The following is a 27,836-nucleotide window of genomic DNA, read 5'->3' as shown; positions in this document are numbered from 1 at the left end:
TTTCTCTTTTTTTTTATTAAAAAAAAGCAAAAGCAAAATTTGCGTCGCTCATCATTTTCCAATTTTTTTTTATTTTTTTTTATTTTTTTTTTAATCCGCCTCCGCCATTTCCGGAAATTAGGGTTTTTGGCAAAATTTAGGGTTTGCAGGAATTTTAGGGTTTCTGCTGTTCGCCACGTCATCACTTTGTGACATTATGTGACTGAAGAGGTTTCCTCCTCACAGGGTCAACAGACACATGAAGTGGGTGAGTCTTCAAGACCACCTCAGACGGATGATGATATATTCAAGACCCAGTTGGCTACTGTTGTGGCTATGTTCACACAAGTAATGCAGAACCCGAGGTTTTTAGCCTTTCTGCAACCTCCTCTTCTGTCTCAGCAAATTGGGTCACGGGATCATATTCAAAAGCCTGTTAAGGCTCAAGCACAGGTGATTCATACTGCAAAGTCAATGGAAACACCTGTACACTTGACGGAGAATATACAGTCCCCACAACCTGTGCCTAAGGTGCAAGAACAGGTGGCTGAGATGCCAGTCTTTCAAGCTGCACCAGTTCAGCCAGCCACCCTTCAGCAACCTATAGCTAGTTCTAATTGGCAAGGAAGCAACCTACGGGCTATGCAACAAGTCTTCCCACCACCTTCAGTACACCCTGGCTATTTTGGAGGTGGATCGGTATTCCAGAGCATGGCTAGTCATGCACCTGGAAATCAGTTTTACACGCCAGGAACAGTGTTCGGGGGTGCTCAAACAATGATGCCTAACCCCATGTATGGTGTCACCGGCATGCTACCACGGTTTCAAAGCACTCAGGGCCAATTTGGGATGCCACATGCAAATTTGGTATGGCTGGAATTACAAATCAACAGCCAAATATGGCATTTCCAGGTCAACTTAATAGAGGCCAAGGAACACAGATGAACCCTAACAGTGTTCCCATGTTTCAGTCACTTCCATATGACAACTTAGCGCCGCTGGAGAAGCCAACTCCGTACAAAGAAGGTGGCAAAGGTGTGGCATTCACGACCTTTACAGGGTTTGATGACAGGAAGAAGGCTCTCTCATTCCTCCAGCAGTTTGACAAGGCCTATGCAAGGGGAAACTTTACAGAGGCTTCAAAGGTCCGCAAGGCAGCCACTTTCTTGACAGGGAATGCGGGACAATGGTGGACAACTTTATTGCTTCAAGGGCAAGCAGATTTACTTCAAGCAGATTTTTGTAGCAGCATGGTTATCTGATGACTTTGAAGCAGATGTCATGACAGAATGGCACCAACTTAATGCTGCTACTTGCAAGAATCTGGATGACTACAATCGGAAGTTTTGGAAAGCTCTACTTAACTTCCTATAGGTTTGTGCCATTGACAGAACAAATTGAAAAATATTGTTGTGGCCTACCCAAAGGATTGAGAAAGTACTGCACGAAGACCAAAGTCACTACTTTGACGCAGCTCATCGAGGTAGCAAACACTAGCAATGGTTTGCTCAAATGAGAAGATTGTGAATTTAATATTGGCGTCAAGGAAGGATCAGCCAAGAAAAATTCAGCGAAGTACGTTCCCAATGAGGTTCCTAAAGCAACTCAGGAGCCAGCCAACGCAGGGAAAGGCAAAGCTACGGTTGAATCGGAGAAGGGACCAGCAAAGAAATGGAAAAGACGTTTTCCTCGCAAGTCGGAAGAGCAAAAGAAGGTCCTGAGATCAGAGAACAAATGCTTTATTTGTGAGCAGCCTGGCCACATTGCTTACAATTGTCCTCAAAAGAAAAGGCCAGCTGATTCTGAAGACAAGGAGGATAGGAAAGGAAAGAGGCCCATGGCTAGTCTAGTGCCAGATATGGTGGGCGACAAGCCAAATTCAGATGCAAGTGAGCTTTGCAGAGCATGGGGAAAGATCAGGGATCAAATAGTGCTTATCTTCTTTGATCCAAGTGCCAAAGCCAACTTCATTTCCCCAAAATTGGCTTCAAAGTTGGGAATCAAACCTGAAGAGATGGGGTATACAACAGAGGCAGGTTTGGCATGTCCTAGCCATACAGAGGCTGTGACACCTATCATCGGAAAGTTGCGCCTACATATCCAGTCCTATGTAGATGCTGAAGAATTTTACATCATGCCACTGGACGGATGTGATGTGTTGCTAGGTATTCCTTGGTTGTTTCGTGTACAGGGAATTATGGATGCCTACAACAAAAAGATCACTGTACAGAGCAGGGGAAAGACTCACATTCTGGATGTAAAGCTTAAAGGGGAGTCTATTCCCACTGTATCAGCTTCTGCTATTACTTCTGTAATGAAAAAGCATCTTTCTGCGTACTTGGTTTTTGCACGTGAAGTGTCAGATTGTGATATCAAATTTATCTGTGTTAGATAAAGAAAGGTCAATGTTTTTACAACAGTATAGTGACTTTTTTTCCGATTCATTACCGTCTCAATTACCGCCAAAGAGACCCGAGGACCATGCGATAGATTTGGTGCCAGGCAGTAGCCCACCAAATAAGCCTCCGTACAGGGTTAGTGTGGCTCAGCAGAAAGAGATAATGAGCCAAGTACAGGAACTATTAGAAAAGGGGCTGATTCAGCCCAGTTCATCTCCATTCTGTTCTCCAGTGTTGGTGGTGCAAAAAAAGGATGGCTCATGGCGTATGTGCATCGACTACCGTGCACTGAACAAAGAATACCATCAAGAATAGGTTCCCTATACCTAGAATTGATGATATTCTAGACAAATTAGAAGGAGCATCTATGTTTAGCATGATAGATCTAAAGAGTGGGTACCATCAGATCCGCATTAGATCAGAGGATGTGCACAAGACTGCTTTTAGAACGACGTTTGGCCTTTACGAATTTTTAGTGATGCCCTTTGGTCTCACAAATGCTCCTGCTACGTTCAATAGGATGATGGACAGAATTTTCCGTCCACACCAACAGTTTGTCGGTACATTCTTTGACGACATGATAGTCTACTCAAAGAATGAAGAGGAGCATAGGCATCACTTGGCCATTGTGTTCAAAGAGTTACGCAACCATAGGTTGCTCATCAATGCAAAGAAACGTAAATTTTTTCTGGAAGAGATTCACTTTCTGGGACACATTGTCTCAAAGGATGGTGTCAGAATGGATCCTGCTAAAGTTGAAGCGATCAAGTCATGGCCAGATTTGAAGACGGTGCACGATGTCTAAAGCTTCTTGGGACTATGCTCCTATTACAGAAGGTTTATCGAAATTTCGTTGAGATTGCTTCACCTTTACATGCTCTTCAGAAGAAGGCAGTCACCTTCAGATGGACACAAAAAGAGATTTCAGCTTTTAATCTCTTAAAAGAAAAGATGACTTCAGATCCAGTCATTGTGTTGCCAGATCTTAGGAAGTCATTTGTGGTCCAGTGTGACGCCTGTGGTAGTAGCATTGGTGCAGTGCTAATGCAAGATGGCAGGGTAGTAGCCTATGAGAGTAGAATCTTGCAAGGGCCATAAAAGACTATGCAAGTCTATGAAAAAGAACTGCAGGCAGTGATTCATGCGCTCTTAAGTTGGAAACACTACCTGCTAGGTGCAGATTTCGTTGTCCAAATGGATCATCAGACCTTGCAATACTTCTTAACACAGGCAAAGTTATCTAAGAAGCATATGCGATGGGCAAATATCTTGTCCATGTTCCATTTTCAGATTGTGCATGTGGAAGGCAAGAAGAACGTTGTGGCTGATGCCTTGTCAAGGAAGCCACAAATTTCAGCTGTGTCAATTCCTTATCATCATGAACTTGATGATATGAGGGAACAGTATGCAAATGATGAAGATTTTGCAAGGGTCTTCAAGCAGCTAATGGATGGACAACGTCATGAACACTATCTTCTCAAAGATGGGTTCATGATGATGCATGGCAGATTGTGTATCACAAAGCCATTGCGACGCAAAGTTATGGAAGAGAGTCATGTCCCACCGTATGCAGGGCATCGTGGTATCGATGCTACAGTTAAAGCGGTTTGAGACATTCTTCTACTGGCCTACATTGAGAAGAGATGTGGATGCCTTTGTGCGAGAATGCCTAATATGCCAGAAGGTCAAGTTTGACAGGCAAAAGGCACCAGGGTTATTGCAACCACTACCTATTCAAGATAAACCATGGGAAAGTATTGCTATGGATTTTATCTTTGATCTTCCGAGAACGCAGACAGGAAACGATGGTATTTGGACCATCATTTGCAGATTCAGCAAGCAGGCTCATTTTATTCTTGTCAGGAAGAAGATAAAGCCAGATCAGATGGCACGATTGTTTATGAGCAATATTTTCAAGTATCATGGCATGCCACAGTCGATTGTAGCGACCGTGATCCACGCATGACAAGTTTTTTCTGGAGAGGCTTGTTTGAGAATATGGGCACAACGCTCAAATTCTCTTCGTCATTTCATCCTCAAACAGATGGGCAGTCAGAAGAGGCAAATTCTATTGTCCTAGATCTGCTAAATGCTACATGTCAGAGCATAAAGGAAAGTAGGACTAGTATTTGCCATTGGTGGAGTATGCATACAATAATACAGTGCATTCATCAACTTGCAAGGCACCTTTTGAGATAGTTGAAGGTGGCAAGAAAGTTCCTCCCATACTGCATACAAAGGACAAGATATTTGAAGCAGACAAGTATGTTCAGGACATGGACGAAATGTACAAGAAGGTCAAAGTGGCCTTAGAAAAGACTCAGGCAAAGCAAAAGAAAGCAACTGATCGTCACCATCGTGAAGTGGTATTTTCACTTGGTGATTGGGTGCTTCTACGCTTTGAAAAGGCAAGGTTAAAGAAGATGAAGGGCAAGGAAAGACTGTTTCCAAAGCTCAGCATGCGTTACTATGGGCCTTTTCAAGTATGCGACATAATCAGTGATGTTGCATATAGGCTGAAGCCTGAAATTGCCTAAGAGTTGGAAGATTCACAATGCGTTTCATGTGAGTCTTCTCAGACCCTATGTGGGTGATGTGCCAGAAGATATGCCAGCTGAAGATCAGCCGGAAGTCGAGGAACTTGACGAGATCTTGGTCCGGAACACATTTTGGCACATAAAGAAAGAAAAGTGAAAGGCAAGGTTGCTAGGCGTTACTTGGTGAAGTTCAGAAACTATCCACCAATGGATGCTAAGTGGATGGAAGAAGGTGAACTTGCAGAGTCACCAACTGTATTATCACTTTACCTTGAAGCCTTCGATTTGCAACCTACCTTGACCCCTTGAGTTTCAAAGCTACATGGATTGTCAGTGTGACAATGGCTTCTGAAAGAAATGATGTACATGTTATTTAAAGTGAGCTCAAATGAAGTACATGTTACATGAATGTTAGAGCTGTACAGATTGTCACTTTGACAATTGCTCTTATGGAATGTCCAAAAGTTTGGTTAGTGCTATAGAAGTGAGTATTTCTTGTCAGCTTGTCAAGGATACAGTAATTGCCTCTATTAAAGGGAACATGTGTAACTGCATTCTTAAACTGTCGGTTTGGGTATGCTCGAAAGTGTTACTGGATCCAACGTGTACTAAAAGACAGTGGCAAAATGCGTAGCTACCATTTTGTCATTGGAAAGTTAATGACTCAAAGCAATGGCAGAGTACGAAGCTACCACTATGTCATTGGGACAGGATTCACATGCAGGCAATACATGTCGACGAGGTGTTGAATACACCAGGGTTGTCAATGAGCATGTATGTGTCGTGCATGTGTCGACAGGTGTTGAATACACCAGTGTTGACTGTGAGCATGTACGACATAGATGCAAACGAGGACGTTTGAGATTTCAAGAGGGGGGTATGTCACCAGCGTGTGACTACTATCTATCCTTTTTGTTGATTTTTTTCTTATTATTTATTCATTTTCACTTTTTGGAAACACCCCTCTGGAAATCTAACTGCCCTGCATTGCATAGCTAGTGTGGAACTGTTCAGAGGGATCCAGGCTCGAAGGCAAGAGAGCACTAAGGTTGGACAAGGACTATGGTTAGCCAAAGTGGGGTCATTGACTAGCCAAAGTGGAATCCTTTACTACAAAGGCTACATTTCAGTTCTTGGTGTGGCTGCAGTGTACAAAGAGGGTCAGATGACCTAGAAAGATAAAATGGCAGCATCTGCTAAAATTTAGGGAACTACTATTTTGGGACCTGAAAATGTGTTTGCGTCATTACCTCCGGAATGACAAGGGGAATATTTTATTACTCTGCCGTGAAGTCAACTGGGCAACCGGTCGGGAGATTTTTAGGCGGCAACCCCGAAACGGGAAATAGCCTGTAAATGTGCCAAGTGGCACATTTCTGTGCAATTTCCTCATGCAGAAAGAAGTGGCGCTGATTTTAGGAGCAAGCAGGCTCATTTTCAGTTTTTGTCACAGGTTGAGAGCTATGGAGTGCTTCCTTTCCCTCTTATGTACAGTGCGGTGCCAGGAGTGATGCCCTGCATGCTACGCACTGCCCTCTCTCTCCCCTGTGGCAGTATGTTATGCCCCTCTAGTGGGCTTTTCAATTGACCAATGTACAGTTGTGTGGGTTCATGCACGATTGCCGAGGCAAGAGCCTCTTGCACAGGTACTGGATTAGCTAGCGGCTAATCCCCCGCAGGTACAGGTGATTCGGAGAGGTTTCACGTGCGAAATCTCATCCGATTCAAAGGGCAAGTAGCCCTACAGGTGCGGGAGCTCGAGGACTTGCTATGGATGTGACCAGCACGCAAAACGGAGCCCGAAACAGTGAATTTTTGCAGGTTTAGGGTTTTGGCCCTAAACGGACCCTAAAACCCCCAGGAGGTTCGGGGACGCAAGGGGACCGCTGTACAGGTGATCTGGCGCATTTTCGGGGCAGAAAACAGAGGATTCAGCGTGCTACAGATTCTCGCCAGGTTTTGCAAAGTGTCCTATGCGTCAGGAAAGTCATCCAATGCGAGGGAATACTGACTGTGAAGGGTCCTAGTACAGTTATGCTGCCGAAATCGGGCCAGAACAGTTGAAAGTCAGCCAAGGTTGTGCGGGGCAGCTTGTAGGGAACCACGGCGTTTATTCCCTCTTATAAAGAATAAAGAAATACCGAAAGGGGCGCCTATTTAGGGGCCAATATGGTGTCGGTCTTCTCATACAGGTGCAGTCTAGCAACCTGTATCCCTTTCCCCTTTGTTGTGTCTTGAAAGTACAGGTAAAGTGGGCGACAAATTAAATGGGTGAAAGCAAATAAGGTTTAAGTCTAAGGTCCACCGCCCTTTTTGGATTAAACAGGCCGGTTACAACTCGACCCAGCATTTTTATCCTATATAAGTGACTTGGGGGTCTCTCCTCTCAAGGCAAGAAACAATAGAACCATAAGTACCCGCAAGCATCAGCATCAGCCAGCATTTTTATCATGAAGCATCGGCATCAGCCAACATTTTCATCATGAAGCATCAGCATCAGCCAGCGTTTTTAAGCAAGAAGCACCAGTAATTCAGCCCACAGCAGTAGAATTTTCAGCATCATCAGAATTCAGCCCAGTAAACTAGCATTTCAGCATTCAACGCTTAGCCTCAAGTACCAGGTATCCACCAGAGTTCCCCTCAGCATCTACAGCAGTACCCATGAGTATCTCAGCAGCACCAAGCATCTACATCAAGTATCCATCAGCACCTCAGCATTTAGGATCATTGTGAAAGCATTGTGCAAGTAATAAAAGCAAGTACTTGCTCTGGCAACAAAGCAAGGGGGCCCTTGAGGGTGGTTGGGACCCGACATGCAAGGTCGTCTCTCTTTTCTCTCTCTCTCGTTCATTGTCTTCAGTGTAGTTTCTCTTTTCAAGTGAAGTAAAGTAACCTTGTGTTTGTGCGGAGTACTAGATCCGAGTCAAATCCTTAAAACACTTCCACTACACCTGACAAGATGGTTGTCAAAATGGTGGATGTAGGGGAGGACTATGAGCCCAAACTGTGGGCACATCGAGCCTTCCACATGGTCCAAGCGTGATGCTGCATATCGTGGTGAAAACTGTCTCTGGCTAGCAGAAATCCAAGTGGTGACATGCATCTGGGATCATTCGTAGAGTGCCCGGTCTATAACCCAAGGGAGTAAGCAAGAAGACTGGATCTATCAGCAAGCCCTAAAAAAAGGTGTGTGACCCTCGAAATTGCAAAATCCATGCAAACTGTCCCCACGTCATGAACCCATTATGAATGCCACTCTAAGCAACGAACTATCATCCACATTGGTTGCACATAAGGACAAACCCAAAAATAGTGCCTCGTAGATTAAGGCTTTGAAGTACATCTCTACAAGTCGGATCATGACCAATGACTGCCGACCAAGTACCAACAGGCAGTCCTGCATGTGCTATCATCCACATGAAAAAACATACCCAACGCCTGATCCGGAGGGTCGAAATGCATGACCAAAACCGTCTCTGGAAATCAGGGATGCGCCAATCCTGCATCCCAATCCTGCCATACCTCTGACTCGCGTGGACAATGAGGAGGGTGCTGAGACTGCAAAAGAAGCCTCCTCCCAAGGGAGACAGAGTACTCGAAAAAGGATAGGAGCTCCATCATCACTCAACGAAGGCCACTGCCACTCACTAGGATCCCAGGCCAACTGAGCAAGTGGCTTTCTTTGCCAGATCCACAATCTCCAAAGTGGTGCCTCCTCAGTAGGTGAAAACAGGGCCAACACATGACCTCCTTTTGAAAGAGCCTTCCACTCTAACAGGCTGCCAATGGACAGCCAACTACCGACCAGGCGGAACCTCACCCTGAAAATCGAGTCAGATGTGAGGTCCATGATGGCGAGTCTCCGCAATGCTAAAGAGGAAAGTCCCTTGCTAAGCAATAATCGGGTCTCCCGAATGAGGATTGAAGTACATCCCCACCATCCATGATGAGGGGGTGTCAGTCGGGTGGAATAGCCTCATCAATCTCTTTCATACAAGCAGTAACCCCTCTGCGGATCCTATAGGTAGCTCCAATCACCTGAGCCCCACCCAAGGAAGCATATGGAAAACGGTGTAAAGAGCCTGATGGCCCATCATCCCACCTAGCCCGTGTCCTCTCGTCTAGCTGACGGCCTTTTGAATCTGTCACATATACATTCCATATAATTTGTTGCCTCGCTACCTCGTCGACACACGAAGGTGGTTGGCAAATCAATGCAAGAAGTAATTCCTTCCAAATCCGCAGCAAGCAGCACATAAATGATGATAAACGGGACGTATCCAAGGGTGCATGTGTGAAGATTCATCGCAGCAAGCAGCACATAAATGATGATAAACGGGACGTATCCAAGGGTGCATGTGTGAAGATGAATCTGATGGTCGAGCGCCAGACACCGGTAGTATCTAGAGATCCAAAACGAGGAGAGGTATGTAACAAAGCATGGTGCAAAAATTGTTTCCAAGGCTCTGCCCCTAGAAACAATCCGCATACTATGAGCTTCGCAAGCAATGCTTTGCTCTGCATCTCTGGATCAATAATCCCCAATCCTCCCTCCTCTCTAGGCAAAATGATTGTGTCCCAATGGACTCGTGGTCGAGTGTCAGTATAGCCATCTAGGCCACCCCAAAAAAAGTTGTGTACGTTTCAAACGCGCCATGATGCCTGAGTGAAGAGTCATGCAAGATGTGGTGAACCAAGCTATTGCAAGGACGTGATTCACCACCAGGGCTCAGTCAGAGATAAATACAAGGATGGCCAATGGCAAAAGTTTCTTCCTAATAGACTGCAGCACGGGTGAAAACTGCTACTCAACTGACACATCAATGCCCACATGGAAACCCAAATATTTACAAGTCTACCCTCTCGATAGCCTAGTAAAGTTACCCTGTGCACCCCCCTCACAATCTGCATCCACTCCTACAAGAAAATTAAAAGACTGGTTCCAATTGATGAGAGCACCGCTGGCCAAGCAAAAGGTTGCAAGAGAATCTCGTAGAGTATCCAAAGTGGGTGTATCTAACAAAGAGCATAATATCATTTGCATACTCTTGATCCAGCAAATCTGGCAAGTCCACCAAAGGCATAGCAAGACCTCTTTACTGTGGTGTTCTGCTGCACGAGAATAGAGACATGCCTACGCAAAAAACCAAAAGTAGTGTGTCAGGGGACATCCCTGTCGGGCTGAGTGAACAAAGGAAAGCGCCGTCCAATACGCCCTCTAATCATGAGAGCGCTAGAAGCAATATGGTATAATGCAGATACACCTCTGATCCACCGCAAGGGGAAACCCATCCTCTGAATAGTGCCCTCCAAGAAACCCCAATCTACTCTTTCATAAGCCTTCTCAAAATCAAGAAGCATGAATGCTATAGGCTGATTTGTCTGACCAGCCCATTCAATAATTCAATTGCCTCATAGAAAGTGAAGATGTTATCCAAAATACAACGGTCCTGCACAAAACCTATCTGCAAAGCATGAATGAGATCGAGCATAAAGGCTTTTAAGCGCATGCTGATCATGCGAGCAAAGATCTTATACACGAAGGACATGAGAGTGATCGGTCTCCACTCTCGCATATGAACGATGTATCTCCGCCTTCCGGTATAAGAGATATAAGTCCCAAACACATAGAGGCAGGCATCTCTACTGTGTCAAATAAGTGTTGCAAATCAGAAAGCATAGTGGGGCTAAGAGCATCCCAGAACTACAAAAAGGACTGTCTAGTCAACCCATCCTCTATAGGACAAGAGGAACTATCGAGGCCAAGCACTCCATCGTGCATCTCCTACATAGAGAAAGGGACTAGTAACTTGTTGCACATAACTTCTGTAACCACTGGTTGCACATAAGCCCAAACCTCTCTCTCTCTCTCTCTCTCTCTCTCTCTCTCTCTCTCTCTCTCTCTCTCTCTCTCAAAGCAAGAAAACAAAGTTGTAATCCTTTGTACTAATGGTCCCTTGGGATGCGACAAGGAGCATAGAACCATGGAGAAGTACTAGAGCTAGAAAGTTATCCAAAGGGTATATGTGCATCAAGGTGGCATGTACAACTCTTGAAGCAAGCATTTGCTCGCAAACATAACACAAATATAAATCGCATGCAAGCAGACAATCATAGCAATATTTGATAAAAGCATTTAATACCTCTACTAATCCCTCATTTGAAGATTTCTTAGTTCTACAGTATGCATCGTTTGCTAAAGCATACACCGGTTTATCCTGCTGTAGAATAGATGAGGTCCGTTCATGTGGGGATAGAAACGAACCATAGCCTCCAAATTTTAAGCCTGCCTTAAAAAACAACAAAAATGAGATAATTATTACCTAGTCCTGAAAAAATGAAAAAAGGGTTGAATAAAGTCTGTCTCAAAACAAGCCAGTAAATTTTGCAACCCCAATGACTTTAGACCTTCTGTGTAGCCTGAAGGCTTCCTCATAGCATTATGTTTTGACATCACAGAATATCACACAAGTCATTCACTAGACTGCCATCTTTACGGCCAACTCGGTAATAAAACAGCAAAGAGCTTAGGGTTGTCAAAACCCGTCTATATACTGCGCAGAAGCACATGGTATCCGTATCTGTCACACCTAAGCCACACAGTCTAATGTTTATGGCTTGGGAAACAAACTTTGTAAAATCCAACTGCAGGTACTCTGCTTATGCTTATATGCACTTTTTTCAGAATTCAAGCATGATAGCTCATGTGATTCATCATTGTTTGTGATGCAAGAAGTGCTTAACAGGCAATAATTTCTTAGAGCGAGCTCAAATACTTAGTTTATAACAGCACACCTAATTTTTCGGTTGAAACCCTGCCGTCGAAATATTTTTGTACATCACCCAGGACCATAAATATCTTTTCATCCTGCAAATGCGGAGAAAAAACATGTTTTGATGTCAAAGAAAGATACAATGCTACATGCCATAGGTGTATAAAAAGCCGAAGCTATTGATTACCAGGTAAGCAAAGTCGTTGTCCGGGTCACAAATTACATCTGCTTCATCGCACGCTTCTCCTTCTTCGAGCTCATGGTCCCCCATTTTCGCACCAACACCAGACCACCGTGAGTCTAGAAACTCTGATCCAGAGTAGCCATTCCTCTGCTTCTCAAGGAGATTATCACTAGTCCCCCCCTGCTTGTGCGAATGGAGGGCCATCTGTACCACAGGGCAATCGTGCCCTCATGGCCTGTGGCCAGGCCAAGCTGCGCCCACTTGAAAATCAATGCAAGTATTTTTGGAAAGTGAACACGCAGAGTAGGAGAGAAAGACAATGCGCTCTCTCAACAATTGCTGCTGTTTTCTAGCCTGAGCACCAATTACTCTGCACTTGACGATGGCGAAGAAGGGCGATCTCACGCAGCGTCAGCAGTGCACGAACGCGCTGTATGATCAAATCATAAGAGAATGTGCGCGCGCGTGTGTTTGTGTGTGTGTGTGTGTGAGAGAGAGAGAGAGAGAGAGCTTTGCCCTTTTTGTTGTGTGCGCTTTTCGTGTTTAGATCATCGCGCAACTTTGCTGATCAGGGTTTGAACTTTTCCCGTTTGTCCCGTCTGCTCAACGTCGCCCACCACCAATTCACATGGCCCCTCCGCCACGGGGTTCCAACCAAGTGAGAGATGTAACTGGACCATCGATCTACTAAAACTAAACTCGGGGATCTCGAGTTTAGATTTTTCAAAACTAATTTCGGGATCCGAGTTTAGTTTTTACCGGCCACGAGGGCCCTAATCTCGGCATGTCCTCACTTTCCCAGCCGAAATTTGAACTCTGATCACTAGCTTGAGAGTCTGAGGCCTTAACCATCACGTTCACGTGCGCTTTCTTGAAATAGATGTGTTTTTTCATAAACTTAAACTTAAAACAATAGATCTCGACATAAAAATTAAACTCGGGATCCCGAGTTTAGTTTTTGTGGACCCCACCATAAAAATTAAACTCGGGATCCTGAGTTTAGTTTTTAGGCATTGACGACCAAGGTCTACAAACGTCCTTGATTTTGCATAAGAGCCATTGATCCCATGGTTGGGACCCCGTGGCACTTAAAGCTGAGGATGGGGGCGTGGGATCTCCGATGAGACCATCGAGCATCGTAGATCTTGTTGGTGGGTACTTTTGGCGGCACTGACTCACATTTGGTATAAGATTAAACATGGCCCCATACCATCATGAAAAACATGCAAGCACCCATGGATAAGACATGGGAGTCTCAAAGGTGAGGTCAGTGGTTCAAACCTGGGTGTGCATGAAGCAGTGGGTACCCGAGATTACAAAACCTAATCTCGGGCATTCAAGATTACTTTGGTCAATGCCGCCAAGATCTACGGCTCTCCTTCATTCCACCGCAGATCCCACCCCCTCAATGCCCGTGTTACTTAGTGCTAAGTGCCACCCCCCCCCCCCCCCCCCCCCCCTCCCTCGTTTTCACCAAAAATCTTTTTCGAAACCAATTAAAAAAAGGAGAGCATCAAAAATCTCCCAATTTTTAGAGAAAATGAAAAGGTTTTCACACTAAAATCCTTCAGATTTAGCCGGTTTCCTTCAAGGTAACCCTCAAAACTAACAAGGAATTATCAAATTTTTGTCCTTTGAAAATACACTAAAGGAAGGTTTTTTGTGAACACTGTCCCCCCCCCCCTAAAACAAGCCTTAGGTCTATGTCACATATGCGGTGGTAGAGGGTTTCCCTAGGAAAGCCTTTTTCGTCCACGGTAGCAGCACGAAAGTGTGTCTACATAGGTTGCATATAACTGCCAAAAGTGAGAGCGTACAATGTGGAATTGACTGCTCAGCACTATGACAATTTGGTTTAAAACCTGCACAACGTACATGTGCGTGATGAATCCTCTTTTACAGTGGGAAACCTTCTCTTTGGGGAGGGTGGACCCAACAATTTTGCAGAATGAAATATGTCAACGTAACCAAGGTTTTCTCTTCACCAGCCTAGCCTTAGTTACATTTGAATATTTTATCATTACACACGCGAGCATAGAGGGAACATGAGCAATGTTAAATGTGTACCATGCCATGTGGCATCATTAGTCGCCAGATCCCACACTCAAGTGCTTTGCACAAAACATTCACAAAGAATGCGTTGTATGTGCACATGACAAGTCACCAAAGCACCCATGTTAGAGCACAACAAGTCCTTTATCGCCTTCCTCCCTAAACTTGTTACAGGGCACCACTAAGATAATCAGTGGGGAGCGACTCTCCGCAAGGCAATGTACTACTAGTAGCACCATTGATAACCTTTGGCTTTTCTTCTCTCTCTCTCTCTCTCTCTCTCTCTCTCTCTCTCTCTCTCTCTCTCTCTCTCTCTCTCTCACACACACACACACACACACGTGCACGCGTACGTACACACATAGCAAACACTTTATCACCTTCCTCCCTGAACTTGTTGTAGGGAACCACTGAGATTATCAATGGAAACGCACCCTCTACAAGGTGATGTTCAAATGAGGTAAGCACCATTGATAACCTTTAAATTTTCTTCACTGCTCTCTCTCTCTCTCTCTCTCTCTCTCTCTCTCACACACACACACACACACAATTTTATTCTCTTCTTTTGCACCTAGTGAATACATGTAGTTATTTCTTGGGGGATATATCAGAAATGTGACGATGTGAAATTCTAAAAAGGATTTGTTTAAGCAGTCGAAAGTGGTTGGAATCAAGTGGACTAGTTTGAAAACATGGCACTTGTACAAACATCCCCAAACTCGTAGTAGATTTTCAAGAATGGTACGTGTTAGTCTCTTTCCGGAACCATCCTACAGACATGGCATGAAACAAGCCATACTCATGCATTTAAGAGCATAGGGAGTAGACATCAAACTCACCTCCCAACATCTATAGAGCCGATACAGGGCCCACCCCTAAGCAAGTGTGTGTGGTGGCAAGCGTAGATGAGACAAAGAGAGTAGGTGTGGCAAGTGGGTGAGTGTGAGGGTGCCAGGTCAATGAGGGGTGTAGGCAAGCCCAGCTGCCTATGCAAGAGAAAGACAAGGACTAAATGTGCACTCTACCGATGAATGAGAGAGAGAGAGAGAGAGAGAGAGAGAGAGAGATGAAGAGGATGTGTGTGGGTGTTATTTTTACCCCCTTTTTCTAAATCTCTTATGGGTCGTTTCCCACGTACAATCACTAAAAAACAAGGGAAAGAGAAAGAAAGTGAATGCATGTGCGTGTGGGTTGGTGGTCCACACAAGACGGTCCACCGGTGAGGGAGAGAGTAATTGTGTGTGTGCGGGTGATCAACGGCGGCCATAATGCAAAAAGAAGTTGGTGAGTGAGTGTATTTGAGAGTGTGTGTCGTTGTGGTGCTTTTGATTGGCGAGATTAAAGGGGGAGTCAAAGGATACATATGGGGGGGGGGGGGGGGGGGGGGGTTTAGGGGATGCCACCAAAAAGCTAGGGTCACAGCTCCCAAGATCTCATATTAGGTTTATCCCACCTACAAAGTTTGCAAAGTAATAAAACCTTCAAAATTTAAAGAAACTTAGTTTAAAAATTCTCAAATGTAGTCATTTTATCTCCTCAAGATCTCCCATATAAAGGTTTTTCAAGTTAAGAAAAATTGCCACCCTTCAATCCATGCAAAAATTCACGTCAAAGTGGTTCAATTGAGCAATGCGTTCATGCAATTGGTATTCTTGTATGCACAACACCCTATTTTTATTCGGAATTGATGCAATTTGAATTCACTTGGCAATGTACACCTCTACTCAACCATGCACACACACCTAATTGCACACCTAAATCAAGCAAGTGCTTACATGCTTTCAATTAGATGTGTGCACACCCAATTTTTGGTCAATTAATCATAATGATTAGCAAATTATTGTACATAATCCCCAATCATTCGTACATCAATTCAATTCTTGTGCAATTGATTTCTCATACACACCTAAAATTAGACCAAAAATCTATGCATTCAATCATCCAATTCCTCATGGCAATGTTTCAAGTTCACCATTGAGTAAACACATGTGAGTGCATACATGCTCAATAATCTCGATTTCAGCCAAAAATTGATTACAATTTGGACACAATTGAGTGTTGCACACATGTTGTTAGCAAAGATTCAATGGTATTTCAATGTAATAACAACACTCCAGTCCATAAAAGAAATGTGTTTACAACCATAAACCATGAACAATTTCCCACACATTGAACAATCAAGCACAATTACACTAATTGGCATTCCAAAATTTTAGCTTTCCCTACACATTGATGTGCCAAAACCTCACATACACATAGCACAAACTTGTTGCATCAAATATCATTCAAATCAGCTCATCAATATCAAAAAATCAAAGGATTTATGCACTTACAAACTCACAAGCTTCATGTTGAATCCAAGCTCCCAATGTAAATTACACTCATGTGTGTATGCACAAAAATGTCTTCACCGTGACCATCTATGAACAAGAGGTCCAAAAATCACATGATTAGCACAATGTTTTCACAAAACTCATGAATGTGTCTTCCACTTGTTGTTATCAATATTACTACTTTTGGACATTTTATCAAATTTTCTTATGTTTTATTTTCAAAAACCATCTTAAAAAAGCAATGTAGAACTCTACTTTACCTAATATTCTTAGAATTTCTGTGAAGCAACCACTTCTGTTTTGGGTGCATGCATAAAGAAAGAAAGAGAATCCCAGAATCGTGTCTTCGCACACAACACACTCTTTTTATCATCTTCTTAACTCTTCACGAGGAAGATGAGTGCTCCAAAGGAATCCTAAGCAAGTGACTTGAAGTTTTATCCCTCTTTCAAAACTTACGGAGCCATCAAAATCTCCATCAAAGCAAAGCTGAAGAAGATACACTTTTGTCCCCTTTTATGCTAATTTTCTTTTTTAATCATGGCATACACTCTATTGATTTCATAGCTCATGCTCTCTTATCATTCATATATTTATCTCTTTTTTTTTTAGTAACACTCACTATATTGAGCTATTTTATACTAAATATACTACAAAAAATACAACTACTGGCTTTTACAAGGAGCCCCAACCTTTACACTACAAAAATCATAGGAGAAAATGAAATAAGGCCTATATATGTCATATCGTGAGTGAGAGAGGACAACTCTGGGATGCCACCGTCAGTGTTAGCATGCCACATTGTGCACCCATGTTCGCATGAGTTTGAAATTGGAGCCTCAAACTAAGGCGTGAAAGGAAGCAACATAAGGATCATGTTGTTGTGGTGAACCATGTGCCGTTGTTAGAGACAATGCTGCCAGAGAGGAAGAAGCATCAACAACTAGGGATAAAGGGAAGCCCACCCTACTATACCAAAGCCCCTGGTGCCAACACGGAAGGTAGCCCCTACCACAGGCCATGTTTCATGTTTTAGGACCAAAGAGACATCGAATGTCATCAACGCCCAAGAGAGACCTGGGAGGCCGTTCTCTCCCGTTGCCAAAAAGGAGGGGGAGGAAGTGGATTGGTAGTAGAGAGCTAGGCACGACAGTCGGCACCCCTTCCCAAGGAAATCCTTGCCCCTAAGGCTCGTGGCCCATTCCATAACAACCCTGCATGAACCAACTAAATGTGGAGAAAGTCGTTGCCCTATCAAAGGCTCTGCCCAGAGCTCGCGCATAACTCATAGGTTGCAGAGACCTCTTGTCGCATGAGCTCCTCAAAACCCTTAGGCTTGCAAGATGTTTATGTTTATCTTTCATATATTTATCTTATTGTAATTCATGCTCCGTGAGACAAATAAGGAGGCAAAAGGTAAATACTCAATCATATTGATTGAAAGGTGATGGTTGCTACCTAGTATGGTGTCTCGTATTTGGATTCTTGTTTATGTTATTTTCTTTGTGTATTGCAATTATTTGATCAATTGCTTGTTACCATATACATGTAGTAGTGATGTGTGTGAACACACTTAGGACCACCGGGGCATTTTTTTCCCTCACTAGGGGGTTTTTCCCATGTGCATTGTATATACGCCCATCACTCTAAGGCTAACTCTTTCCATTGCAAACTAAGTAATACACTCTCTGTTGTGTGCCTTGAGATTCTTTCGTCTCTTCTCCAAGCTATGTGTGTTCTCCTTCAACCCTAATTCCAACTATTGGGTATCAGAGCAGGTTGCATCCTCTCGGGCTTCGTCTCACCAGCACCTCCAACACATGCTTGCTCACTTTCTCTGATTTTTGTGAGCTTTGGCGAGTGTTCACAAGTCGACAAATATTCTAAAATAACTCATTTTGGCCTCCGTTTCCATTACAGGTAGTATTGTGCAGGCTATTTTTTCATTTTGTGCAAAAATTATGTCAGTGTCATTTTTTGCTTAATAGGTCCCTTACAATCTTCTACGGTTTGTGCTATATAGCACGTGTTGTTCCCGCTTGGTTTCTCCTCTTTTTGGGCAGTTCACATCAAGTGCAGCATTTACCGTGGCCAACAACAACACATATGTGTTCAAGATGTTTGTTGCAGAGGATAGATTGGAAGGGGACAATTACCCTATGTGGGCTTATATGATGCAACATGTTCTTGTGTCAAAGGGCATTTGGAACATTGTGCAGGGCATTGATGTACGTCCTGGTTCTAACAATACAGGCAATGTTGAGGATGTTGCAGGTCTTGCTGCAAGGATTGTTGTTGTTAGAGTTGTTTTTCCTACGGCTAAGCAATCTCGTTGGGATGTAAAGGATGCGGAGGCTCATGCATTGATTGCATTGTCTGTGAAGCGCACTATTACTCCCCACATTTGTTCAACGAAATCTGCAAAATAGGCTTGGGATATTCTGGCTGGTCTTTATGCAAGTGGCAATGAGGCAAAAATTGCATTACTACGTAAAGAGTTGGAGTTGAAGATTATGCATGAGGAAGATGACATGGAAAATTTCCTTGGTGGTGTCAAGGATATCAATAAGTAACTTATTTATGCAGGTGAAGGCATTTCTAACAGTTTCCTTGTGTAGACTGTTCTGGATGCCTTGCTAGATTCTTACCAGACTTTTGCTAGTACTTGGAGACTTATAACCCAAGGAAATCCTTAAGTTGTCAAGTTTGATGCATTGTGCACATTGCTATAGCAAGAGTCACTTTCCAGAAAAAACAGGACTAGACAACGTGCAGTTGTGAACAAGCTTTTATTGCTGCTCAAAGAAAAGGTGGTAAACAACAATGCAGCTACTTCTCATGGTTCTTTTGCGAGTGGAAAATCACATGTTCCTAATGCTTCTGTTCGTAGCAATTCATTTGGAAATTCTGGTGATAAGGGCAAAAAGAAGATGTGTTGCCATTATTGTAAAGCTAATGATCACTTGATCAAACAGTGTCCTAAGTTGAAGACCAAAGAGGCTACGAAGAAAGAGGCTAGTTCCACTACTAATGCTCGTTCCACTACAAATGCTCGTTCCACTACAAATGCAGCTATTGTCGAGTCTTCTGTGAAAGGAGACTGTGATGCTGATGTTGATGTAGAATGGGCTTTTAGTGCAGAGTGCACTTGTGATCCTTGAGTCCATGATGCATGTTTATCAGTTGCTACAGATGCTCAAGTGTGGTACTTTGATAGTGGTGCTACAAAGCACATTACCTCTTATCATGACTTATTTACCTCTCTCAAGGATGTCCCTCATGGGAATTCAGTCACTTGTACCAACAATGCCTCTTATCTGGTCAAGGGAGTTGAAAAGATTGTGCTTACTGTTGCAAATGGCAGTTCTTTCACACGTGTTGATGCATTGTATGTACTTGGGATCAAGAAGAATCTTTTGTTTGTATCTGCACTTGCTAGACTTGGTCTTGTAGTCAAATTTGTGGATGATAGATGTACAATACATGATCTCAGTTTCGGTGGTGAAATTGTTGCATTTGGAATTTTATGTCGTGGACACTATAGACTCACTTTGTATGATAAATGTAGGCAAAATTTTAGAAATGCAGTTGTAGATTCTAAGGCTATTTCAGATGCAAAACTTTAGCATGCATGTTGTGGACATCTGAATTTTGCCAGTTTTGTTACCATATACATGTGATAGTGATGTGTGTGAACACACTAGGACCGCCGGGGCATTTTTTCCCTCTTTGGGAGGTTTTTTCCCCCGAGCATTGTATATACACCCATCACTCTAGGGCTATCTATCTTTCCATTGCACACTAAGTAACACACTCTCTATTGTGTACCTTGAGCTTCCTTCGTCTCCAAGCTGTGTGTGTCTCTCTGCAACCCTAATTCCAACAATTAATATCAGAGCAGGTTGCGTCCTCCCGGGCTCAGTCGCCAGCAGCTCCAGTACACGCCTGCTCACTTTCTCCGATTTTAGTAAGCTTTGGCGAGCGTTCGCAGGTTGACAAATATTTCAGGAGAGCTCGTACAGCTCAGTTTGCTCAGATTTTTGATTCGAGCTCATTTTGGCCTCTGTTTCCACTACAGGCAGGTCTGCACATGCAATTTCGTCATTTTATGCAGAAATTCTGTCAGTGCCGTTTTCTGCATAACAGGTGCCTTATAGTCCTCTACGGTTTGTGGTATATAGCACGTGTTGTTCCCGCTTCATTTATCCTATTTTCGGGTAGTTTTCACATCAGGTGCATCATTTACCATGGTTGACAACAACAACACAGATGTGTTCAAGATGTTTGTTGCCGAGGACAGGTTGGATGGGGACAATTACCCTATGTGGGCTTACATGATGCAACATGTTCTTGTGTCAAAGGGCGTCTGGAATATTGTGCAGGGCATTGATATACGTCCTGGTTCTGAGGATGCAGGCGATGTTGAGGATGTTGCAAGTCTTGTTGCAAGGATTGCTGCTATTAGAGTTGTTTTGCCTACGACAGAACAAGCTCATTGGGATGTAAAGGATGCGCAGGCTCATGCATTGATTGCATTGTCTGTGAAGCGTACCATTGTTCCTCACATTCGTTCAGCAAAATCTGCAAAACAGGCTTAGGATATTTTGGCTGGTCTTTATGCAAGTTGCAATGAGGCTAAAATTGCTTTGCTGTGTAAAGAGTTGGAGTCAAAGATTATGCATGAGGAAGATGATATGGACACTTTCCTTGCTAGTGTCAAGGATATCAATGAGTAGCTTATTTCTGCAGGTGAAGTCATTTCAGAAAGTTCCCTTGTGCAGACTATTCTTGATGCCTTACCAGATTCTTACCAAACTTTTGCTAGTACTTGGAGACTTATGACCCAAGGAAATCCATAAGTTGTCAAGTTTGATGCATTATGCAGATTGCTATTGCAAGAGTCACTTTCCAGAAAAAACAGGACTAGGCAGCGTGCACTTGAACAGGCTTTTATTGCTTCTCAAAGAAAGGGTGGTAACAGCAATGCAGCCACTTCTTATGGTTCTACTGCGAGTGGCAAAACTTCTGTTCCTGATGCTTCTGCTAGCAGCACTTCGTCTGGCAATTCTGGTGATAAGGGCAAAAAGAAGATGCGTTGCCATTATTGTAAAGCTAATGATCACTTGATCAAGTCGTGTCCTAAGTTGAAGGCCAAAGAGGCTAAGAAGAAAGAGGGTGGTTCCACTGAAAATGCTGGTTCCACTACAAATGCAGCCATTGTTGAGTCTTTTGTAAAAGGAGATTGTAATGCTGATGTTGATGCAGAATGGGCTTTTAGCATAGAGTGCACTTACAATCCTGTTTTCCATGATGCATGCTTGTCAGTTGCTGCAGATTCACATGTGTGGTATTTTGATAGTGGTGCTACAAAGCACATCACCTCACATCGTGAATTGTTCACCTCTCTCGAGGCTGTCCCTCATGGGAATTCAGTCACTTGTGCCAACAATGCCTCTTATCCGGTTCAGGGAGTTGGAAAGATTGTGCTTACTGCTACTAATGGCAGTTCTTTCACACTTGTTGATGCACTCTATGTACCTGGGATCAAAAAGAATCTTTTGTCTGTATCTACACTTGCTAGACTTGGACTTGTAGTCAAATTTGTGGATGACAAATGTACAATTCATGATCTCAGTTTTGGTGATGAAATCGTTGCATCTGGGCTTTTTTTCCGTGGGCTGTATAAGCTCACTTTGTATGACAAGTGTGGAAAAAATTTTGCAAATGCTGTTGCAGATTCAAGGGCTATTTCAGATGCAAAACTTTGGCAAGCACGTTTTGGTCATCTGAATTTTGCCAGTTTGCTGCGTTTGCAGAAATCTGATATGGTTGCTTCTTTGCCGCCTCTTGAAGCACCTGTCAAACATGTTTGTGAAGGCTGTATTTTGGGTAAGATGCAGCGTTCTAAGTTTCCAAAGGATGGTTCGGTTCGGGCCACATGCAGGTTGCAGCTTCTGCATCGTGATGTTTGTGGACCCATGCAAACTCCGTCCTTCGGCAATTACCTGTACTTCGTGACTTTCATTGATGATTACTCCAGGCATGCATGGGTATTTTTGCTTAAAGCGAAGTCCAAAGTTTTTATGTGCTTCAAACAATTTCTGGCTATGGCTGAAAATGTCTCGAAATGTACTATGGGCACCCTCCGTTCCGATCGAGGGGGGGAGTATATGTCTCATGAATTTAATGCATTTCTGGCTAGTCGTGGGATAAAACACCAATGTACAGTGCCTTATACACATCAACAAAATGGTGTTGCTGAGAGGAAAAACAGGTCACTGACGGAAATGGCATGATGTATGGTCAAAAGTCAAGCTTTGCTGCATTCTTTTTGGCTTGAAGCCATCATGTGTGCCACTATGTACTAAACAAGTGTCCTACGAAAGCTTTGCAGTCTATTACTCCATATAAAGCATGGCATGATAGAAAGCCTTCTATTGAGCACATGCGTGTTTTTGGCTGTTTGGCATATGCTTTGGTGCCACAAACACAACACAGAAAATTGGATGATAAGGCTGTCAAATGTATTTTTGTTGGTTATAGTGCTGAAAGTAAAGGTTACAATTTGTATCATCCACAAAAAAAATGTATTCTGGTTTCACGGGATGTTGTGTTTGTGGAAGATTCTGTTTAGCCCTTGCTGTCATGTACTAGAGACAGTAATGTAAGCTCACAGGACATTTATGACACTTTGTTGCCTCTTTTTGGTGGTGGAAATACGAATGTAAGTTCCAATTAGGCAAATGTACAGCCTATGGGGGTTTCCAAAAATGTTGTAGATCAGCCTAGTACTGATGCAGATGTACATGATGTACTTGATGAGGAAAGGGTTGAAAATGAGCAGGCTAGAGGTATGCCAAAATGGCTGGTGCACACTTTGTGTGACAGTAAATTGGATGTACCTTTGTCTAGTCGTACTCGTTCAGGCTCTTGCCATGCATGTTATGCATCAGATTGTTATGCTTTGGCTGTGTCTAGCTTACATGATGTTGAGGAGCCTCTATCGTTTGATGAAGCACATAATTTAGAAAATTGGATGGCTACCATGCAATCAGAATATGATGCACTTATAGAAAATGACACATAGACTTTATGTGATTTGCCTCCTGTCAAAAAGGCCATTGGTATGAAGTGGGTTTACAAGTTGAAATGCAAGCCGGATGGTGAGATCGATCGCCATAAGGCTCGACTTGTTGCAAAGGGTTATGCACAGCAAAAAGACATAGATTATGAAGAGACTTTTGCACCCACTTGTCGTATGACTACTGTGCATTTTCTATGTGCATTGGCAGCTCATTTTGGTTGGGATGTACATCAATTAGACATTGTTACTGCTTTCTTGAATGGTGACATATTTGAGAAATTTATGTAATGCAACCTCGCGGTTTTGTCATAAAAGGACAAGAGGAGAAAGTGTGCAGATGTAAGAAGGCTTTGTATGGGTTGAAGCAATCTCCTCGTGCTTGGTATGAGAAAGCTGACACTCATTTGGTTAAACGAGGCTTTTGTAACAGTCCAATAGAAAGCACATTGTATGTAAAGCATGAGGATGATGTACTTCTCATTGTGGTTCTTTATGTCGATGATTTGTTGATCACTGGACCGAATGAGAGACATATTGCTGAATTTAAGGCTGATTTGAACGCTACTTTCAAGATGAAAGATTTGGGGATGTTGCATCATTACTTGGGTATACAGTTTAAGCAATGTGATGGTGGTATTGCCTTGTGTCAGAAAAGTTACATAGAGACATTGCTATGTAAGTCTGGACTTGAGAATTGCAAACCTATTGCCACTCCCATAAAAACAGGTTTGAAGTTGAGTCTACATGATGCTGGCGATCCTGCTGATGTCACTCTTTATCAAACTGCTGTTGGCTGCAGTTTGTAGTCTCACAGGTCATCAGATTTATGCATAGCCCAGGGTCTAAGCATTGGTAGGCTGTCAAGAGGATTTTCCGCTACCTTAGTGGCACTTTACATCTTGGCTTGTTTTATCCCAAGGGGGGATCATTGCCGCCAGACTTACATGCTTTTTCGGACTCAGATTGGGTTGGTTGTTTTGACATGCGAGTGTCCACAAGTGGTTTTTGTTTCATGCTTGGCAGTTCATGTATATCATGGTTGAGCAAGAAGCAACCTATTGTGGCCACTTCGAGTTGTGAGGTTGAGTACAGGGCAGTCTTCACAGCTACGGTTGAGTGTGTATGGCTCAGACACCTTATGGTGGCTGATTTGGGTGTTGGACAGGACACTGCCAACACTATCTACACTAACAGTCAGAGCGCATTGGCAGTTGAGAGGACCCCAGTTTTTCATGCTCGCACAAAGCACATTGAGGTGCATTACCACTATGTCAGGGAGAGGCTCTCAGCAGGAGAGATCAGCTTGGCTTATGTGCCAACACAGGACAACCTTGCAGATCTTTTCACAAAGGCATTGTCTCGTGAGAAGCTTGAAGCTTTTCGCAAAGCTTTGGGCTTACTCCCCTTTGTGGACTGATCATGTCCTCAGGGCATGGCACTTCCCTTTACTCATGTGCTAGCTCTTACATGATGTAGAGGAACCTTCATCTTTTGATGAAGCACATAATCCAAAAAATTGGATGGCTGCCATGCAATCAGAATATGATGCACTTATAGAAAATGACACATGGACTTTATGTGATTTGCCTCTTGGAAAAAAGGCTATTGGTACAAAGTGGTTTTACAAGTTGAAATGAAATCCGGATGGTGAGATTGATCGCTATAAGGCTCGACTTGTGCAAAAGGTTATGCACAACAAAAAGGCATAGTTTATGAAAAGACTTTTGCTCCTAGTTGTTGTATGACTATTGTGCGTTTTCTATGTGCATTGGCATCTCATTTTGGTTTGAATGTACATCAAGTAGCCATTGTTGTTGCTTTCTTGAATGGTGATATATTTGAGGAAGTTTATGTAACGCAGCCTCGCGATTTTGTCAAGAAAGGAGAGGACAAAATGTGCAAGTGTAAGAAAGCTTTGTATGGGTTGAAGCAATCTCCTCATGCTTGGTATGAGAAGGCTGACACTCATTTGGTCAAACAAGGCTCCCAATCCAACAGAAAGCACATTGTATGTAAAGCGTGAGGATGATGCACTTCTCATTGTGGTTCTCCATGTAGATGATTTGATGATCACTGGACCAAATGAGAGACATATTGCTGAATTTAAGGCTGATTTGAATGCTACTTTCAAGATGAACAATTTGGGGATGTTGCTTCATTACTTGGATAAAAAATTTAAGCAGTGTGATTGTGGTATTGCCTTGTGTCAGAAAAGTTACATAGAGACATTGCTATGTAAGTTCGACTTGAGGATTACAAACCTATTGCCACTCCCATGGAAACAGGTTTATGATGCTGGTGATCCTGTCGATGTCACTCTTTACCAAACTGTTGTTGGTTGGCTCATTTATGTATGCAACACGAGGCCATATATTTAGTTTGTAGTCTCACAAGTCAACAGATTAATGCATAGCCGAGGGTCTAAGCATTGGTAGGTTGTCAATAGGATTTTTTGCTACTTGAGTGTCACTTTACATCTTGGCTTGTTTTATCTTGTCATAATAACTAATATATAATTCTCTTAAATGATTTTCTCATGTTAAACTGATCATTTCATATGGGGAAGTGCCAAGGGAGAAAAAGCTAGAATATTGGTTAAGCTGGCAGACCGGCCACATTAGGGATCCAAAGGAGGGAAAATAGGAATCCAAAGGGGGGGCCATCTGCAAAAGAGCAGTGTGCAACAATGGGCTTTAAAGACCCTAAAACTCAGCCCATTAAGACTTCCAAAATGCTAAGGTTCCAAAATTCAAAGGTTGTGTCCAAAGGTCAAAAGCTTAGGAATATTGGATGCTTTGTGTGTGTACCAAAAGTCTTCACAACTCCTACAAAGGAGGGGGCAAGCCTTACAAGTAGGGGATGAGAGAGAAACACACACACACACACACACACACACACACACACACACACACACACACACACACACACACACACACACACACTCACAAGCCTCTTTTACACAAAGGGAACGAGGGACACATGTCAGCTCCCTAGGCCAGATGCCCACAAGGTGTACTCAAATCCTATTGGATGACCATGGTGGTGGACCGATGAGAATTAGGCTAGACTAAATCTAGTTTAATTAATTTTAAAACACTTAATAAAAGAACCAATAAGAATTAAGTTCTCTAGAAGACTATTGGACAGTCTCCCAAGGGGTCCAATGAGCATTCAACAGCCCAATGGCTTGCCTGATTCCTATTGGCCAGGAGACAAAGGGGTCCAGTGAGAGTTTAGCTGCATTAATTAATTACTTAAATCTCTCACAAAAGGGGAAAGAGGGAAACATGTCAAAAAACTATCACTTATGCTCCTTAAATCCTATTGGCTAAGCCTGGAGAGGTCCAATGGGGTGGTAGCATGAGCAAATAGCAAGAGGGGTAGACCAAGAGAGAGAGAGAGGGGGCTGATTTTTCAAAGGCATTAGTGCATACACACTCACACTAACTCATGTGCGAAGCAAGAAGACTCTCTCTCTCTCCTTCTCAAGATTTAATGGAAAGCTTATCACCTACTCCAAGCTTGTGAGAAGGGAGGCCTACACCAACAACTCTTGGCTTTGTGATGCAAAGCCAACCAAGAGCCAAGCTTCAATGCATGCCCATCTCCTCTACCATGATAATTACTAAGCTATGCTGTGCTAATATGAGTGACTATGTGAGGAGATGTACATCTTTCTCGTAAGACTACTCCTTCTTCCTCTCAATCTACTCTCATACCCCGCTAGCTCTCACCATCCTTCGAAGGTGTGTGAGGTCTTGGGTCTGAGACCATGAGGGAATTGATGTTGTGTTTTATAAGTGTTTTGCTTAGTGCTTGAAGCTTCCATCTTCATTGCACTAGCTAGTATTGAAGGAACACAAAGAATTGTATTGTAAAATGTCTCTTTTGATGGGAGAAACCATAATACAAAGCCTTTTGGAGGGGGGACCGGCTCCATGTAAATCCGGTCCTCAACTATTGTCAATAGCTTAATTTCTCTCTCTTTTGAAGTATTGTTCATGCTATCTAACTAGGTGTTATGCTTTTTGTTGCTCTCTCCACCCAAGCACTCTTGTTATTCTCATTAGAAATCTATTCTAATGAAATGCTCACTATGTTCGTGCTATTTTCCGCTACACACAAGTTACCAGGCCATTAAAAGTTACATATCCCAAGGGGGGATCATTGCCACCAAATTTACATGCTTTTTTGGGCTCAGAGGGGGATGGTTGTTTTGACACACGACTGTCCACAAGTTGTTTTTGTTTCATGCTTGGCAGCTCATGCATATCATGGTTGAGCAAGAGGAAACCTACTATGGCCACTTCTAGTTATGAGGCTGAGTACAAGGTAGTCTTCACAACTACGGTTGAGTGTGTATGGCTCAGATGGGGATGGTTGTTTTGACACACGAGTGTCCACAAGTTGTTTTTGTTTCATGCTTGGCAGCTCATGCATATCATGGTTGAGCAAGAGGAAACCTATTGTGGCCACTTCTAGTTGTGAGACTCAG

General features: G+C 43.1%; 1 protein-coding gene across 1 annotated transcript in view; it reads right to left on the bottom strand.

Moving 5' to 3' along the window:
- LOC147451551 (cysteine-tryptophan domain-containing zinc finger protein 7-like) overlaps nucleotides 1–12,390 on the bottom strand; it is a 36,549-nt gene extending 24,159 nt beyond the window's left edge. Inside the window, exons 1-3 of the mRNA XM_086517480.1 lie at nucleotides 11,876–12,390; nucleotides 11,711–11,783; nucleotides 11,059–11,201 (exon numbers count right to left, since the gene is read on the bottom strand). Of these exons, the coding sequence (XP_086373606.1) occupies nucleotides 11,059–11,201; nucleotides 11,711–11,783; nucleotides 11,876–12,076 (417 nt within the window). The 5' untranslated portion in view covers nucleotides 12,077–12,390. The remainder of the gene's footprint in view (nucleotides 1–11,058; nucleotides 11,202–11,710; nucleotides 11,784–11,875) is intronic.
- Nucleotides 12,391–27,836: the final 15,446 nt, after the last annotated feature.

Source organism: Adiantum capillus-veneris, chromosome 8 (genome assembly GCF_014529385.1).
Source record: "Adiantum capillus-veneris isolate H3 chromosome 8, ASM1452938v2, whole genome shotgun sequence".
Lineage (NCBI taxonomy): Eukaryota > Viridiplantae > Streptophyta > Polypodiopsida > Polypodiales > Pteridaceae > Adiantum > Adiantum capillus-veneris.
This window is presented reverse-complemented; position numbering and strand designations above follow the sequence as displayed.